General features: G+C 42.8%; 1 protein-coding gene across 1 annotated transcript in view; it reads right to left on the bottom strand.

Moving 5' to 3' along the window:
- TPRG1 (tumor protein p63 regulated 1) overlaps window positions 1-2,172 on the bottom strand; it is a 114,063-nt gene extending 111,891 nt beyond the window's left edge. The window contains exon 1 of the mRNA XM_039234233.1: window positions 1,948-2,172. Within this exon, the coding sequence (XP_039090164.1) occupies window positions 1,948-2,169 (222 nt within the window). The 5' untranslated portion in view covers window positions 2,170-2,172. The remainder of the gene's footprint in view (window positions 1-1,947) is intronic.
- Window positions 2,173-19,226: the final 17,054 nt, after the last annotated feature.

Genomic DNA, 19,226 nt, shown 5'->3' with positions numbered 1-19,226 from the left:
CAGTCAGACCTCATCCCTCATCTTCTCCTTCCCCCGACCTTGGTCAGTGAGCAGCTCAGTGGAGAAAGGCACCAGCTTCTCCTAAAAGTGACTCACATCTTCAAGTTTAGACGTGGTGGGAGACAGGCATGGATTCCATTGTTTGCTCGTGAGTTTTGCTTGGTCATCAGGTATTCTGGTTTGTCCATCCACGTTCCAGTTTTTCTCTATTCTCTATTCCCAGTCCAGGACTACGAATCCGTTAGCGTATAACAGTCACAGGCCCATCACCAGATGCAAAGACAAGAACAGCTTTGCAGAGACTTCCCAACCGGCTCTCATCACTGCACCAGCTTCTGATCATGAATTGCTTACTCCATATACCATTCACGGGGCTCTCACCAAACCGTGACTGATCCATCATCATTACCAAAGATAAGACAACTTTAGGGGACGCTTTGATTTCCTTCACAGATGTGTCTTACAACTTAACTTTGCTTATTCAATAAAGTTCATACTTTGGAAAACAAACCATATGCTCTACATATGCAAAACACTCACACAAACACACACATAGTAAAGCACCTACCATAGCTCCTTATCAGGTAAGAGTCACTGAATACAGATGATATGGGTATATCTTATCTTCAAACATGCACACACACAGGCACACGCACTGAGTCACCTTAAAATTTTATCTTAACCAAAGATGTTTTCAAAACGACCAAATCAGGATTCATTAGTTAAAGCTTTGTAAATAGCCATAACTTCTTAGACACCATTTACTTGTAAGATTGAACTGAAAAAAAATTTTTTTTAAGATTTGTCCCATGCACACTCGAAAAATGAGATGGTCTCTCTTGCCACAGTGTACAATCCCCAATGTTGGTACCAACTGGCTTTAGCCTGTGAGCTAATACCTACTGTGTTAACAAGAGCATTGAAGGATTGGGAAAGAATATTGATAAGTAGGAAGGAGAGTTCAACAGAGAGAGAGAACTACTCACACAGGAAGCACTATCCACTTGATCCAAATGCTACAAGTTGAAAATATCATTTTTTTAGGGGTGCCTGAGTGTCTCGGTCTTGTTAAGCGTCCAACTGGCTCAAGTCATGATCTTACAAGGTTTGAACCCCGCATCAGGCCCTGTGATAACAGCTCAGAGCCTGAAGCCTGCTTGGAATTTGGTCTCTCCCTCTTTCTCCCCCGATTATGTTCTGTCTCTCTCTCTCTCAAAAATAAACAAATATTAATATATACATATAATATATATAAATAATATATATAATCTATATATGTAAATTATATCATTTTTTTATATCTAGATATACAAACTTGAACCTCATTACCCATCCATCCATTTACTTTCTCAGCTCCAATGCTCAGTAAAAGAGCTCAGCCCCAGAAGGCAGCCAACGGTTTGGGATTTAAACCATATAATACCATATGTATTACCATATGTAATACCATAATCCCCGTGTAGACCTGAGGTTCAACCCATTCTCAGCAAGCCTTTCCACTCTATCACCCACATCTTTATTCAAACATGCAACAAATACACACTCTGGGCACATAGCTTTATATTTAAGCTGCTTGGGTTTTCTCTCTATAGATCATTACTCTGTGGAGGTCAGATTTAACCTGAACACAGGGCTGAGGAACCAAAAATCCATCCAGAGATTGGATGGCCTGCTTCTCCCCGTCGCCACCTGGTTATCAAAACTAGACCCCCTAACTTCTCTGAAATTCAGATCCTTCGCCTGTAAGATGGGGGTAAGGATACCTATTTCATGGTTATTATGACTATTGCATGAAATAAAAAACATGAAAATATTTGGTAAAACTTGTGGTATATTATATATATGCACACACACACATATATATATACACACATATACATATAATGATATTAGAGTATTTTTAGATAAGTCTTATGTAATAACACTTCAGAGCACCAGAAAATTTACCCGTGTAACGAAGTACTTCCGGGAGACGTAAGGTTGGTGATAAGGATTGGGGTACAGTGTTGATTCAGTCACACTCGGCTGCCTTGAAATATGCCTTGGCTCTGGGTCCTTGACTGGGTCCCCCTCCTCCGTGGACAGCTGGTCAGTCTCAGAGGGCTGGTCATCTCCATCTTGCTTCAGAGAGACAGCTTGGAACCCTTCGAAACTCCCAATCGTTGACATTTCTTCTGCCTAAAACAAGGGAAGAAACAATCTTCTCATTAGGAAAAAAAAAAGGGGGGGTGTGGAGGGGAGGAGCCACCTTTGTCCTGGAGTGGGCAAAAAGTCTATAGTGTGCAAATGCCCTTCCTGAAACTGCAAAGGCACTAATGAATGTAGTTCAATAACACAGATCCCATTTACCAGGGGAGAGAAGCAAGACCCTCCTTGCAGAGGAAAGGAGGCTGCAGATAGGTCCGTTTTCCCACCTTTTGTCCCTGGACATGAAGCTGAGTATGTAGATAGTAGTATGAAATAATTACCAAACAATTTATCTTCAAGATTTCATAGCATTTTGCTTAAAAACTCACCAGCCTGTGAGCTTATTTAACAGGTAAAAGCAATGATGACACAACTTCTTGTAGGCTGCTTGGGTAGTAATGGGGCACAAAAGCACTTAGAAGTGAGCATATTTTTAAACTGAAAAAAAATGCAATTCTAAAATTATATCCTAAAGAAATAATTTAGACAAATGTCCAAAGTCATCAAATAGAAGGTAGTTCATCACAACATGTGTCCAATAGCAGAAAAAGGTACCACTTCATATCTAATAGTGAAATGCATATAACAGCAACATTCTACACTCGTACAACATTGTATCTAATACCAAGAGAACAGAGTAAAACTAAGAATCCATCAGGAGGCAATTGGCTAAATATGTTATAACAAAAAGTGAAATATACTGTAGTCATTAAAATTGTAAGTATATATTTTTATCATGGTAAGATGTCCAAAATGTATTCTTAATAGAAAAGGATAAGTTATGAAACATTATGAATAATTTTATTCAAAGTGGTTAAAATAATTTAAAAAATTTTTAAAAGAAAGAAGGACACTTGGAGTTAAATGTATGTGCACATGCATTGTGTGACAGGTTAGAAAAAGTCTAAAGACAGTAAAACAGGGCCACCTGGGTGGCTGAGTCGGTTAAGCATCTGACTTCTGCTCGAGTCATGAGCTCGCAGTTTGTGAGCTTGAACCCCGCGTCAGGCTCTGTGCTGACACCTCAGAGCCTGGAGCCTGCTTCGGTTGGATTCTGAGTCTCCCTCTTTCTCTGACCCTCTCCCTCCTTGTGCTCTCTCTTCCTCTCACTCAAATAAACATTTAAAAAAAAGCAAAATAGAATATTAACAACGGTTATCTCTGGATGATAGGTGGTTTTAATTTTCTGTCTTTAGAAGTCTCTAGATGATTGCAATGATTCTATATGACTTAAGTAAAAACACATTTAAAATTAAAATAAATAGAATGCACATGCGAGCCTAGTAAAAGGTGTCCTTCATCAGGTCCCCGTTCCCAAGCTGCGGCCAGATAGTCATCGCCTCCCGCGAGCACACTGTCCATGCTACCGGCAAGGTGGGTTCTGTGCCCAGCTCCACCGTGACTGGGGGTGCGATCTCATTTTCAGAGCTGCCCCAGGGCTCCTAATCAGAGGAACCCGGTTTCCTCTGTGCTTATGAAACACCAGAAACTGACAAACGGCCCTGATCCTCACCACGTTTACATTCTTAAATTGGAATTACAGTATTCAAGAGGGGTAAAAATAGTATGAGCATATCATTTGTTGCCTAAAGCTGGACACTTCTGAGCATGAGAAGGGTGTTATTAACAATTATGTCAGAATGATGGGAGTAAACCCGGATTATCTCTGGCAAATGGGGACACAGACAGTCACCCTGAGGGGTCTGGATGCAGGAGAAAATGCAGCTGGTTGGGGGAGGGGGGCTCACCAGTAAAAAGCCCTCTCCAGGCCACATTCCAGGTTCCCCCACCTGAGCCTCTCAGCCACCCTAGAAAGACGATTTTACCTGCATCTCGGTGGGGGTCACAGCACCCAGGGGACCCACCCAAGGCACAGTGGGATAGCAGCACCCAGACACCCCCCACCCAGGGCTCCCAAGCACGTTTCCAGTCCAGTCCAGCACGCCCACTGTGAGGCACTGGGGGCCACAGCCCAAGGCTTCACGGTCTTCAGCCACGTTCTCAAATTAGAAAGATAAAAGTCAGAGATTGGCCTGTAAGAAATACAGGGCACACCTGAGGGGAAGGAGGACTTGTGTGCATGCGTGTGTGTGTGTGTGTGTGCGTGTGTGTGAGTGCTTGTGAGAGAGACGGCAAGAGAGAACAACCAGTGAGGCACCTGGGCCTCCCTTGCAGGTCCGCCGCCTCTATCGCGGTGGCTGTAGGAAGAGTGTGTTTCTAGAGTCGTCTGTAACCTGTGAAAGAAGGTTTGCGCCTTTGGGGAAGGAAGGCAAGCCTGCTTCTGTATTTGCCACACTCGCAAACAGGCGCCTAACAACAGACATCTGCAGGAGGCGCCTGTGCCTGGAAAACAGTAGGAGGACTTAATTAGCACCACTTCCTCTCCCTCAGGCTGTCTTCTCTGGAAACACTGGGGGAAGAGAATCCGAGCACTTTGGAGAAGGAGCTGTTTGAGATCCAGGAAAGAGGCAAACTCAGCTCCCTTTCAATGCTTACAGCACGAAGAGTGAAAAATGGAGCCCAGCCGCCTTATTCTAGAATGCACCCAGCTCTGCTCCGGTCTTGGGGACATCTTTGCAAGGACAATGAATGTAACCTCTTCGACGACCTCCCCAACACGAGAGGAGTGGCACACATCTGAGCCCCGCACTCTACTCCTTACCACCCGCTGCCCAGAGATGTTTATCCCCAGTTCAGTAGATCTGCTCTTTGAACCCTGCATAAATAGACTGTATATTGAAATACCAAAAGCATATTAAACCTGGAAACAAATCGAGACGAATTCAAATGCTTCCACTTGCAACTGACCCATCCAGAGCCATTTGTAATCGAAAAAGATCATTTTTCCCTCACACGCCACTGAAACTTACATGTTAGTCTTCAAGAAAGTCAGAGTAGCACAATTTCTAAGGCAGGCAAAGACTCGAGGCTTAGAAACAAAAATGATGTCCATACATTTTGACCTCATGTCATTCCAGGGAATTCATGTAAGGACAATTATTCTAAAGAAGAAAGAGACTGCTATATTAATTGCTTATTCCGGGTGGTAATGTAAAACCAAAACTCAACGGAACACCTAACAGCCAAGGAGTTGCTAAATCTAGCCAAGTGATGTTGTGCAGACATTTAAAATACCATGCGCCTAAGGACTGTGGTATCATGGAAGGAAACGATGTACCTTCCCAGGTGGGAGGAGAAAAAAAGCAAAAAACAAAGATTTTCTCTAGATGTGATGATTTGAATATTTTTTACATTGGTAAAGACCAAAAGGATAATATTTAGATTCATTGAAGTAGTTGGATGGGAGGTGAATTTCTACTTTAAATTTTTTTAATTGCGTTGGTGTTTCTTTTGCCATAAAAAATAAAATGTTTCATAAATGTGTTGATTCCCACACTGGGGAGCTTTTCCAGTGTAATCTGAAACTGTGCCCCTCCCCTCCTCCCCCAAGGACAAGGAGGGCAAGGAGAGGCAGAGAGACCACACAGAGAGCAGACCAATCCAAATTGGTGTGTGGCAGGCTAAACAAGCAAGGCAACTTACAGCCAAGTGGGTCTAGGACACCTCAAGGTGAGTGTATCTCTGCACGTGCCTGCCAGAACCTTAAAAGTTTATATATAGCCCATACCTGGATTCGGCCACATATAAAGTCAAAATGGGCTCAGCAACACTCACTTTACTCTCTCCAGGCTGGGTCCTTCAAGTGGCTCCCACTGTGGGAATAGTGGGTGGAATGTATATTTCAAGGGCAGGGGTGAGGTGAGGAGGTTCAGATTGCCCTGGGGCCAGCTCCTGGATCAATCAGAGGTCAGGTCATGTCTTCTGGATGCCCCCCTCCAACATAGTGCCAAATAAATACCTAAAGAAAGGCTATTCTTCCTTCAGTCAGATGGTAAGAATTCTATATTTCTCAGCTGCCAGCAAATTCAGAGCACCGTGATTTAATACAGTATTGAAGTAAACTACTTATTTCTGGGCCCTAGTCTAAGTATCCCTGCCTCACTTTCTACATGCTTTAATCCATCTCTCTGCGATGTTTTCTGATAATATTCCAGAAGCATATAGGGCATAAGTTGTAGCTGGCGAATTAATGTCTAGTCCAACTTCATTCTGCAAATTTTGGAACGCTGAAGTGAGGGACTTGCCCAAGGACACAGGGCTAAATAGAATCAAAACATGACTCCTGGACTCTTCCTTCGCTGCTTCAAGTTTAGCACTTAGAAGAAAGGCAGAGTAGCAGTTATCACACTTCTGTGTTGGTAAACTGGAAACACTGTTGCCGAATGTCTGGGTCAGTCAGCCCGGCTTGGATCTGGGATGGACGATACAGCTCCTCTCCCCGGAAGCAGGGCTCACCACCCACTTCTCAGGCATCAGCTGGTACCCAGCCCCCAGCCCTGCAGGCTAAAGCTTTCTCCTCCACTAGCTGTGAGGCTGACATACCCATTAGGGTAGGAGAGGTGCATGCCTGGAGTCCACAAATCTTTCAGGGATTCAGGGAATGCTTTATTTTAAAATCAGAAGAGGAAAAATTAAATTTCGTGGTCAAAAAAAATGTTTCAGTTTCTCATATCAGAAAAAAAAGTGAAATTTGTAAGCTACCCAAAAATTTGGTTTTGCCTAACCCTCCCAAAAATGGGGTAAGAGATGTAAGTTTTAATATTGATAATCTTACGGTAGAGACCATAAAGGCAAAAGAATTTTAGACCGATGGAAATATTAACGTGACCCTGAATTAAATCTGTATCTTACTACTGACATTCACTGCTTACTATTCCATTCTGGGGCTCCATCCTAAACCATCAGAACAAGAAACATGCACCACCCCCTCCAGTGCTTTCCAAATACTTTATTCCAGAAGATTCTGCCTCACAATAGAGAGATTATTTCTGTCCCCCGTGGACAGACTGTGCAGTCTTCAGATAATCATTTTTGCTTTATTAAAATCAAAGAGAGATCCAGAATAGTGGACCCCAATAAATATTTGTTTTCTAGAAAAGTAGATAAATAACTGTGAAGAGAACTTCTGATCAGCCTAAAAGAAGTATCTGGCCACACTGGCCACCATTCCAACCAGGGGCAAAGAGTTTAACAAAGAACAGGCTGAGCATAACAAAGAGCATCACAGAGATATTAGTAGAATGAAGAGAGATACCAGTAAAACTCAGGGCTGTTTCGTGGTGTACCTCTTTCCGGCGGCCATGCGTACCCCTCTCCAGCACTGCCTTCCCTCTTTTTCGATCAGGTTGTAAGAAGTCCTTTTTGGCTCCTCACCCTCTCTGCCTCCTTGGCAAGGCTGAACTGCTGTTTCTCCCTTAATTTCTTTACTTTCTGTGTCTTCTCCATATATTTCCATAAGTATCCATGGGCTTTTTTTTTTTTTTTTAACCCCATGCAATGCTATGGCAAGTACCTTTGATTTCCACAAAGCTTTTGAAATGTGAATAGCTACTTGAGTATCCCCATTACTACCTCTCTGGATCTTCTGGAAGACGGAATGCTTAGTTAGGAGACACTCATCTATGTTAACCCCCACGTTCTGTACATGGGGAATCAGAGGCCAAGATGGGGTCTGTGTCTCCCCTGAACTATCCATTTAGTCCATTAAAAAGAAGTTAAAGGCAATAAAGAATGAAGTTATGGGCACTACAGAATTAAAAATACTGAATCCAGAGGAGTATGTGTGGGCTGGCCAGAAGCTTAGAAAAGTCCATGGTTTGGGACACTTGCGTGGCACAGTTGGTTGAGTGTCCAACTCTTGATTTCTGGTCAGGTCATGATCTCATGGTTCGTGGGATGGAGCCCTGAGTGGGGCTCTGTGGTGATAGCTTAGAGACTACTTGAGATTCTCTCTCCCTCTCTCTTTCTGTGCCCCTCTCCCCCCAGAATAAATAAACATTTAAAAAAAGAAAATTCCATGTGTTTGCGAGTAAGAACTGCTACCTCTTGCAGGTGAGGTAGTGCTGGGCTAGGGAGGGAGCGTGGGAGTAAGTTCGTGTGCTTGTGTTGCTTTCAAAGAAGTCAACTGTTTTTTCTGATGGTGACATCTCTTCCCACTAGAAAGGGTTAACATTCTCGAGGCACATCCCCAAAATAAAAATCTGCTTTGAAGTCTGACATTTCATAAAGGTAATTTATATGAATTTGTATGCGCAGCTTTGCTGAGCCTCTGCGAGAACAGCCAAGGGATGCGCGCTGGATAAACAATAATCTCACACCTCGAAACCCCAACAAGGCCTCCTCTGTGCCAGCTGAGATGAGAGAATTGGCAAACACGTCTTCGCAATTTCACATTTTGTACATTCGTGATAGCACACCAGCAGGGCTGTTCCGTGTCCTGGGCGAAAGTTGAATTGATGCAGGGTCTCTTCCCTCCCGGCCGCCCCTACTCCCTGCCCTGTGCTCTCCTGCTAGTACCTTCATTCAACACGGGGGTGGGGGGGACCCAGGGCCAGCATGAAGGATGCATCCCTCCACTCACTCACTGGGTAACCCTGGGGAAGTCACTCCTCTTTCTGCACTGCAGCTTCCTCATCTGCAAAATGAGAGGCCAGACTTATGATTTGCATAAATGACTAGCCCGTTGCCATCATGGCAGATCCACTTCTCTGGTTTTGGACCCTTCTGAGGCTTTCATCTGGGGAGAACAACACAGCAAAGTCTGAAAATTGTTGGAATTATTTCCAAGATGCCTTCCAGCTTAATCACTGCACCAGTTTTGATGGACTTTTCTCCAGTGCCCAGAATATTCTAGATCTAAGACTGGAGAGGTGGCTCATATATGGTTTCCCACATCTCATCTTTATTATATGACTCCAATGAATATGGCAGTTCCCTTGAGATTCACAGGTCAAGTGTCGGAGGAAGAGAACTGTGACATCATGAATTTGGGTGTCCATTGTGAAGACTCTGGGGTGTTTGGCCTCTGGCTTCCTGCTAGTGCAAATGACCGTCTCCACTGACCAGAGCTACTCTGGACATCCACTGGGCACCTCACCTAGGTCATAGCCAGAGACATGCTAGAGCCCCAATAAGTCTTCTTGTATTTCAGAAGGAAAATATGTAAAGGTTCACTGAGCCTCTCCCACAAGCTATTAATTTTTAGAAGGGGTTCTTCAAAAAATGTATACGGAAAAGAACATATAAAGACAAAGCTATTGAATAGAGAACTTTGCTAGATTAGAGATCCCTTGTGACTCCCTGAGTAGCTTCCTTGCACACTTCCATGAACATTTCCACCGCACTCCCAGCAGGGGTTATGGTAGGGCTTGAGTTCCTGACTTGTAGCATTTATCTCACTGTTGTGTAATCACCGTTATATCCCTATCTTCACTCCTGGGCCATCAGCGACTCTGAGCACCCATCTTTATAGCCCACAGTTGGCATGGGCATAGTACAGAGCAGGCGCCCATTACAAGTTCTCAAATGGATGTCCTGCTTATTTCTCTGTCAGGTCTAGGATTGAAAGGCAAGACTTACATCAGATCCATTGCTGCTGGCACTTTCCTCATACCTCATACATGATGCTCAGTAAATGTAGGCTTGGTAATGAAGCCTGTGCACAGCATGAATGGTAACATCTTCTGGACGCACACAGACACAGACACACATAGAAATGCATGCCACAGAGGTGCCTGGGTGGCTCAGTCCATTGGGCATCCAACTTTGGCTCAGGTCATGAATGATCTGGCGATTCATGAGTTTGAGCTCTGTATCCTGCTCACTGCTGTTGTCTGCACAGAGCCCACTTCAGATCATCTGTCCCCCTCTCTCTGCCACTTCCTCACTTGTGCTTTCTCAAAAATAAACATGAAAGAAAGAAAGGAAGGAAGGAAGGAAGGAAGGAAGGAAGGAAGGAAGGAAGGAAGGAAGGAAGGAAGGAAGGAAGGAAAGAAATGACACAGTCTTTCCTCAGAGAAGCTCATAGTCTAGTAGAAAACTGCAGACTTCAGTGATAGAGCTGTGCTAGGAGAATGTGCACAAATTCTGTGGAAACAGAAGGATGATTAGCAGGGATGAGTGGAGAGAGGGCTGAGAGTGTGAACGTTAGAGGTGTAGAGAAAGGCACCTCAGAGCTGACTGCATATTAGAGACAGGAAAGGACATTCCTCTCAGAGCTGTGAGCTGTGAAGAGGGGTGTGTTCAAAAGACGACAGGTAATTTGGTGTGTTATAACTGAGACACCAGCTGTTCACCTCCTGCCCGCACCCCCTGAGGAGCTGGTGACACTTGGTTAAGACCGTCGCTGTCTGACAGCATGAAAGTCTGAAGTCCTCCTCACGCCTCCTCTCTGCTGTCACCACACCTCCATCCCTGCTGGGACAACCCCCTCACAGCCAACCCAAATGCAGAATCAGGGCTGCCACGGGAAGTGTTCCACTTGCCCCAGACACTTGGTGAGATTCGCAACATCGCTAAAGACTGAGAGAAGCCATGGAGAGGTGAGTCACACTGCACACAGTCCAACCTTGTACCATTCATCTGTGTCTCCTTTCATCCAGGGTAACAATTTCTTCCTTGTGTGTGCTTATTATCTGAAGGACATATCTGTTTCGTCTACATATCCAAGTCACCCAGGTTCCCCCCACCCCGTCAACACACCCCAAACAAATGGAGTTCTCCCACAAAGATAAACTCCGAAGGTAGTTATTAATATGAACCCATACAAGGATTTGTGAGTCGTGGAGGAGCTGGTGGAGGATGTGCTTGAAAAAGAAGAAAGCCAACCTATAAGCCAGGAGTCACTTGTAGTGACTTATCTCAGGCAATAGCAGAAGTGTCCTACTTTGCAAATGGCCTGAGCATGAAGAGCCTAACGTAGGAGAAGGACAGAAAAGTAGTAGAATTCCCCTCCTGGGAAGGAGAATAATTAAGGCTAAAATCACTAGCCTTCCAACTCCTTCCAAAAGAAAGAAAAAAAATCAGCCTTCAAGGAATTGACCAGAAAAAAGCTGTCGGGTCCAGATGACATATTTTAAAGGGGCCTATAAGCTCTCTGATATTTTCTCCAGCACAAGTGAGAATGAAAGCAGCGGAGAAATGAAAAGAATCAACGAACGGCAACAATTCAGCCTAAAGCAGCCTCTTTTCTTCCCTCTGCAAAGTCAATAGATTCCCTGAGTTTGAAGCTGCTGATTCAGATGGTGACAATGCTTAGTAATTAGAACAGGTCTGTCCCGTGATTGGGACATCCCAGGGGAGTGTGTGGATTATGTCACCAGGATTACTGACTCCCCAGTGATAGTCTCAGTGCCAGGGAGCAGTGCTAGCACACATTATACGACCAGACGCTCCTGGCTGGGAGCTTTGTTTAAGGAAGTCGCTCCGAAGCCTGGGTTTCCTGCTAGGCCAACTGCAGCTTCTCATGTAAGATCTTGTGAAATTCAGGGAAAGACATCCATCCAAATACTGACAATGGTATTTCCTCCCCCTCCCAAAATAAAACTACATCATTTATTATTCTGATGACATTTTTAATATAATCGTTTTTACTGACGGATGACGTGCATTCAAAAAATCATAAATGTGCAGATCAATGAAAGATTGTTAAATAAACATACTCACGTAACATTCACGTACGTCAAAATATACCATATTACTGGCACATTGACAGGATTATTTTTCTCAAAATAAATATTCAGTTGGTTTCCTACAGTGGAATCCATGACCACTGCCAGACGTTTTCACTATCTGACAACACCCTCATTTTACAAATAAGAAACCAGACGCTCAGAAAAGCGATTTACACCTCAGGTTACAAAGCAAGTTAGAGGAAGAGGCAGGGTTTTGGGCTCCTCTTTTCTGTTCTTATTGTCTCCAATTCCTAGGAATCCTTAGCTGACCTTTGAAGAAGAGAAACCTGCTCTTCACAATGACTCCTTTTCCCAAGAATATGAGGTTAGCTCTCTCTTGGTGCCAAAAAGCCTGTCTCTGAGGAGCTGTCTCAGAGATGCTGTTCTAAAGCCCACATCAACCATTATTTCCTCTGTCGGGGGCTCCTGGTATATATCTGGGAAATACACCTGGTATACCCAGGTATACACCTGGGAAAGTGTCTGTTAATTGAATTAACAAAGAGAGATTTCATGGTATCGACAGACGCTTCTCAAATTCTCCCTCTTCTATTTCCATGACCAGACGTCATTTCAACACATGGCCTGTGAGATGACCTTCCCCCTTAGTCTAAAGAGGTTACTACACAGATAGTGAGGGACCACTGACTGTGTCACATGAGGAACACTAGAAGGAACTGGAGAGATTTAGTTGAAAAGAAAGAAAATATGGAGGACATAGACCACTCTCTTCAGATATCTCAAGGATTACCAGAAGGAAAAGAGAACATTTATTCCTTTCAAACGTATAAGCATAAGAAAGATGAAAACTCTCTTGTTTTTCATGATCAAGCTTCTCAAAAAAATGGTCCACCCATGATTTCTGCTCAGTTTTATCTCGTTCACACCTGAATCCACAGAAATTTGTTTTTCAGTCTGTATAGCTTTGGAATACTTTCGACAAAGCTCTTCTGGCTGAATCCAGTAGATACCCTCCATCCTTTATCTTCCTTGACCTTCTTTTGCACTACTGACTGTTGACCTCATCTTTCTTGAAATCTTATTTCCTTCTGTTCCTTGGAACTACAGATTCCCAGTGTTGTTTCTACTTGTTTGTTCGCTGTGTTTAATTTCTTTGATGGAGACCCTGCCACAAACACAAAACACATACTGGTATCACATGCTGGTGTTTGTCAGGGCACAGTCTGGATGTTCTCCCTAAGCAGCCTCCTTTGTTCTCACTGTTTAACCATAATCAATAGATCTGTGAGCCCCAAATCTGTAACTCCAGTTAGAGCTCTCTCCCATGATCAAATCCATCTAAACAACTACCCACTGGACATGTCACCTTTATTAACTCACAGGTACTTCAAACTCCCTTTATCCAAAGATGAACTCATCGTCTTCTTACTGCCTCCATCAACTTGTTCCTCCTTTTTATTCCAATCTCAGTGAATGAGATCACAGCTGTACAGCTGCTCAGGCCAGAAAACTGCCTGGCTTTCTCTTCTTGTCCAATACTTACCAATCAGGCACCTAATCCTATAGCTCTTAATTCTTTAATATCTACTGAATTCTCTTCTTTGCTCCACTCCTATTGCCACGGCCTTAGCTCACCTCTTATGGATCGTTATAAACGTCCTCTAACTGGTCTATCTCTAATATTTCTCTCAAATTTATGCAGCACACAGCAGGAAATCTAATCTTTCTGAAATACAAATCAGATTGGGTCACTGGCCACTTAACCTTCAATGTATCTCCATTGCACTCCAAATAAAATGTGAATTCCTGAGCATGGTAGGTATGATTTGAACTCCCAATAACTTGTAGAAGTGCATGTCTCACCAAGTCTACTCCCTCCTTTTTTTTCTCTGCTTCTCCCATCCTCCATGCCATACCACAGCCCTCAGAGGCTATACTTCAGCCATACTACTCTGTCTCTAGACTCATAAACCCATTAAGCTCCTTCTCATTTCCTTTATCTGATAACCTGCTACCCTTCTTGTCTCAACTTAGAAAGCAGGAAGCTAGAGGCTTCCCTGACCAATCTTGTCCCATGGGGCTGCATGCCTCTCTGTTTCCCCATGTAGACCATGTGTATCATTATGACAGTACTTATCACGCTATATTACAGCTACCTCTTAATGTATCTGAACTTTCACATCCTCCTCACTAGTTCATAAGGTCTCTGATGATAGGGACAGGGTTTTCTTTCATTCTTTTTTTAATGTTTTTTTAAAATTTTTTTTTAATGTTTTATTTATTTCTAGGAGAGAGAGAGAGACAGCGTGAGCAGGGGAGGGTCAGAGAGAGAGGGAGTCACAGAATCTGAAACAGGCTCCAGGCTCCCACGAACCGCGAGATCATGACCTAAGCGAAAGTCGGACGCTTAACCGACTAAGCCACCCAGGCGCCCCCTTTTTTTAATGTTTTGTTTATTTTTGAGAGAGAGATAGAGAGAGGGACAGAAGGAGGAGGGAGGGAGGGAGGGGGAGACAGTGTGAGCAGGGGAGGGTCAGAGAGAGAGGGAGACACAGAATCCACAGACAGGCTCCAGGCTCTGAGCTAGCTGTCAGCACAGAGCTTGACACAGGGCTTGAACCCAAGAACTGCAAGATCATGACCTGAGCCAAAGTCAGAGGCTTAACTAACTGAGCCACCCAGGCGCCCTGGGACAGGGTTTTCTTACTGCGGTATGCTTAGCACCAAGTAGAGCACATAAAAAGCATTCAAGATATATTAACTAAACAAATGGATCAGTAATAAATATCTTTATTCCAAGGAGCACCCATGGTAGAAAATGCCAAGGGGGTTCAGCTTAAAAGTCTCTTTTCTCAGGTATGATGGAATCAGGCCCGAAAGGAGAAGATTTGAAACCTTTTATTCTGAACCAGGCTCAGACTTAACCGGTTCCCATAAGTTTAACTGGAATAGCAATTTAGAAGTGCAATTTCACCTATGTTCTTTAGCCGCCATGATCTTTTACCAACCGGTTCTTTAGTCATGCGCTGTCGTTGGTCTCCATGAGTAAATTGTGAGCTCTGTGACAGAATGAACCATCCCCTCATCTGTGCCTATGGATACTTAGCCATCTGTGCAGGACAGTGAGCTCAGTCATAGCAAACGTCACAGAAGACATCTGCGCCACCATAGACAGAGCAAGGAAGAAGTCACTTCTGCCTCAAACTACCTTGACGGGTAGGTAACAAACATGAGAACCTCTCCTGAGAGCACTTCTAGGGATGGAGGGAGCAGAGGAGAACTTATCCTGAAACCAAAGAGCAACATTTGAGAACAAACACTTGGAAGGGATGAGCTAAGACCAGATAGGGGAGCCTGCAGCCTTAAAAACAGATGTTGCTCACTTCTCATCTTGTTGGTCACCATAACTGAGAGACAGTCCATGTTTTAATAATGAAATATACATTGAGGTCCAATGCTGCAGTTTGTGGGTTCGAGCCTTGCGTCGGGCTCTGTGCTGACAGCTAGCTCAGAGCCTGGAGCCTGTTTCAGATTCTGTGTCTCCCTCTCTCTCTGACCCTCCCCTGCTCACGCTGTCTCTCTCTCTCCTAGAAATAAATAAAAACACTGAAAAAAAGAAAGAAATTGTTAGAGTAATATCATTTCAAGGCAGCTCTGACCCAGTTCCCCTCCTCCTGGGTGAGAATGTTAACACCTGGGTCTCAGCTTGTTCTATAGATGTCAAGGGGATCAAAGAAGGTCCACAGAGCACCACCCAGAAAGGGAAGAGACAAGAGAGCTAACATAGAGCATTATTCTCCCATCCAAATAATGAAGGCCAGCATACACGTATGGAGAAATGAGAGCAGTTCTGTTTCAAGAAGGACATTCAGATTCATTATAAGATGCTTTAAGAAAAGTGAATGGTTCCAAGAAAAAAGTGAATGGTTCAAAACTCTAATGAATAAACATTTTAAAAAATGTTTATATTAGCTTGCTGTAACTAGATAAGAGACAGATGAGGAACAATAACATCCATCACAAAGTGCCTTTTCTTTTTATGTATTTTAGTAAGAAAACAAAACCAAATATATAAGTATCTAAGAAAATATAAACTATATACTCACATGAGTAAATTGTATGCACATTAAGTCCAGAATATTAGAAAGTGAAGATAATGTGTGTGGTCTGCTATATCTACTGTTAAAGCAATAAGCAGCGTGACACAGAATAAATAGGAAATGCACTGAGAAAATGCTACAGATGAGAGTCCCATTTTCTTGGTTCTGTGAAGGTGGATCTCAAGGTTAGTTTGCTGGGGAGGGATGCCATTTGGTTTTGCTCAGCCTTTTGCAAATGTATGACTTCACTCCCAGAGCGATGATGTAGGCAGTAGGAACATGGATGAGGGAAAAATCAATCAAAACAGTCATTAGTGAGTGAGGTCAACAGTGTCATCTTCATATATTAAGTGCACACGTATGTTGTAATAATGTCTCTCAAATTCTTTTTATCTGTGAAAAGCTGCATGCTGATGCCTGTCCTAATCTCTGAGATTTTTGTGAAGATCAAATAAAAACATTGGGAAAATACGCTGCATATGATGGAGCGCCTTGATCTCACATCTCTTGAAGAGTCATTAGTATATTATCGTAGAAGGAGGAGGGGGCAATGAAATATAATTTGACCAGGGGCTTTTGACAGTCCCTAAATGATGCCAAAAGGATGTGGCCCTGGCCGAAGCTCTTAGGGAAGGCCAATTCCTACCTTGACGAAGGCAAAGCTACCGACAAGATGTGGGGAGTGCTAGTGAGAAAAGGCAGTATATGTGGACCAGGGATGTGCCAGATCTTCCCAGGATGCGACTGTTCCAGCTAGGCCGGGGCACTAGATAGAAAACAAAGCCCACAGGGCCAGACTTTGGTGCTGATTCTGCCAGAGTCACCTGTACACATGCTTCCTGTGTCAAGTCCCGCCTCCAGAGTGTTCCTTCAGAACACCAATACAAGGAAAGAACATCTGTGGTTTATGTAACATGTCCTATTTGTGAATGGAAAAGCTCAACTGAATGGATAAGTCTGACCACTCTGTAGATCTTCTCTTTTGAGATAAGTATCACCAAAACTAGGCTGGTGCACTATGTTACTGTTTGGCAGAATCTCTACATCTAACAACTTCAACTATGATCTTTCGTGGTGTTTAAGGAGTTCCCTGAAATGTGTGACAGTCTCCAAAATATATTTCCTGTTGACCATGAGGGAAGTTCAATTTTCCCTTCTTAATGAGCTGGCGACAATTTCTAATACCCAGTACTATCCCTGGTTAATACTATTTATCACTTCTTCTCTGTCATCTCTCCAAAAATAGGCAATGCCAGGCTCCAAATGCATTAATGTTTGATGGTGAAATTCTGTACAGAAATAGTAATTTTCTCACCAAAGCCTAGCCAGTGGATAAAATTATTAGAAAATGCTAGAGAGTTGGGGTGCCTGGGTGGCTCGGTCGGTTAAATGTCCAACTTCAGCTCAGGACATGATCTCATGGTTTGTGGGTTTGAGCCCCGTGTTGGGTTCTGTGGTGCCAGGTCAGAACCTGGAGCCACCTTCGAATTCTGTGTCTCCCTCTCTCTCTGCCCCTCCTCCACTCGCACCATGTGTGTGTCTAAGATAAATAAACATTAAAAATTTTTTAAAAAAAGAAAAAGAGAGTAGCTGAAATCAACTTTCACACTAGAAGTGACTGAATAGAATCTTCAATGTAGGAGAGAGTGTACTTAATGGTAGTTCAACATCACACCCAATATAGGCATCTCTAAGACTGTTACTTTGTTTTACTAATAACATTATGTATCTATAGACTTCGGTCACATGATAAAGAGAGTGAGATTAACCAGTACATCATTAGAATCTATGCTGGTAGAGCGGAACAAAGAAATAAAGAGAGATATCATTTACAATAACTGATATCTCAGCTATATTTTAAACTCATCATCTTCCACTGGCAATGCCAACCCCTTTTAAATAGCAATACTGTTTTATTTATAATTTATTTACAATAGCTAATGTCATTTAGATAGGATATTATGTAGCTGATATAATAAATATAGTACAAATACAATAGAAAGACCTCCAGGTATATTTTTAAAGACTATAAATAGGACAGAGCATGATCTTAGTTTTTATAAATAAAAAATATAAATGTGTGTAAAAGAAAGTATATAAAGATATCCAGCAAATTGCTAATATTGGTTTTCTCCAAATAATGGGATTATAGATTATTTCCCCTTAATTATATTTTCTAATTTTCTACAACCAGAATTATTTTTTGGTGTATTTATTTCTTTACTTTGAGAGGTGGGAAGAAGGGCACAGAGGGAGACATAAGCAGGCTCTGTACTGTCAGCACAGAGCCTGATGTGGGGCTTAATCTCATAAACCATGAGATGATGACCTGAGCCGAAATCAAGTCAGACACTTAACCGGCTGAGCCACCCAGACACCCCTACAACAAAAATACTTTTAAGAAGATAAAGTTTAAAAAAAGTATTAGTTCTAGCCAAAACATTTGAAAACTTAAAGGTTTTTTAAGCACACACATTTTCATCACAGCTCTTTCATTCTCCAGCACCCACCATCAAAGATAAAATAAATTCTGTTTCATACATAAAATGCATCATAATTTGGCCTTCAGAAATTCTCAGAAAATTAAAGTCAGAAGAAGGATAAAATTCATGCACAGATAGAGACTATTTTCTCTACACAGAGAGTTGGGCTATTGGGCAATGGCTTTTATCTGCCCACTGATATGCAAAGGCTGTATTCAGGAAATAATATAATCAAAAGAATTGAGAGATGGAGAAAGATAGTATCTCTTGGGCAAGTTTTATCACAAGGTTATGAAATTGCTATGCGGGCCACAAGTTACGAATCTGTTACGTAAATTCTATAAGGGAAAAAGGGTAGGGGAAGCATTTGTCTTAGAGAGGTAGGTCCAGTGTGCTTCAAATGAAGAGCTCCTCTGAGAATAAAGCCCCTTGTTACAAATGGACAGGACAGAGTAATTTGACAGAAGTTACAGGTTTCCAGCAGAAGGTCACAGCATTGGATGTGGAGTTGGAGAAGAGGTAGCCATCCCCTTGTTTTGAAGAGTGGCCTTGGGCGAGGGGCAGAGAGAAGAAGCTGTTGAAGGGAGCCATTCCACACCACCCTGATCTTGACATAGATCAGACTCAGAAACACTGGTCTGAAACAAACCAGCATAAAACACTTCCCATTTTTCTCCCTCTATTGTACCAACAGACGTGAAAGTCATGATATAACTCATCTTTCTTTGAGAAGAGGTCAAGAGAAAATGTCTGGCCAAGGGAATCCACATCCCAAAACACAGCCCTAAATTTCCTTCACACCTGCTAGTTTTTCAAGGACTGATCTTCATGCTTCTCCCTGAAATGCATCCTCTCTCTTAGCAGAGATGACATCATTTGCGTGATATTAAACAGGTTCTTTTTTCTTTTCCTTTCATGCTTTT

Source organism: Hyaena hyaena, unplaced genomic scaffold (genome assembly GCF_003009895.1).
Source record: "Hyaena hyaena isolate Hyena2069 unplaced genomic scaffold, ASM300989v1 scaffold_84, whole genome shotgun sequence".
In the NCBI taxonomy this organism is placed as follows: domain Eukaryota; kingdom Metazoa; phylum Chordata; class Mammalia; order Carnivora; family Hyaenidae; genus Hyaena; species Hyaena hyaena.
This window is presented reverse-complemented; position numbering and strand designations above follow the sequence as displayed.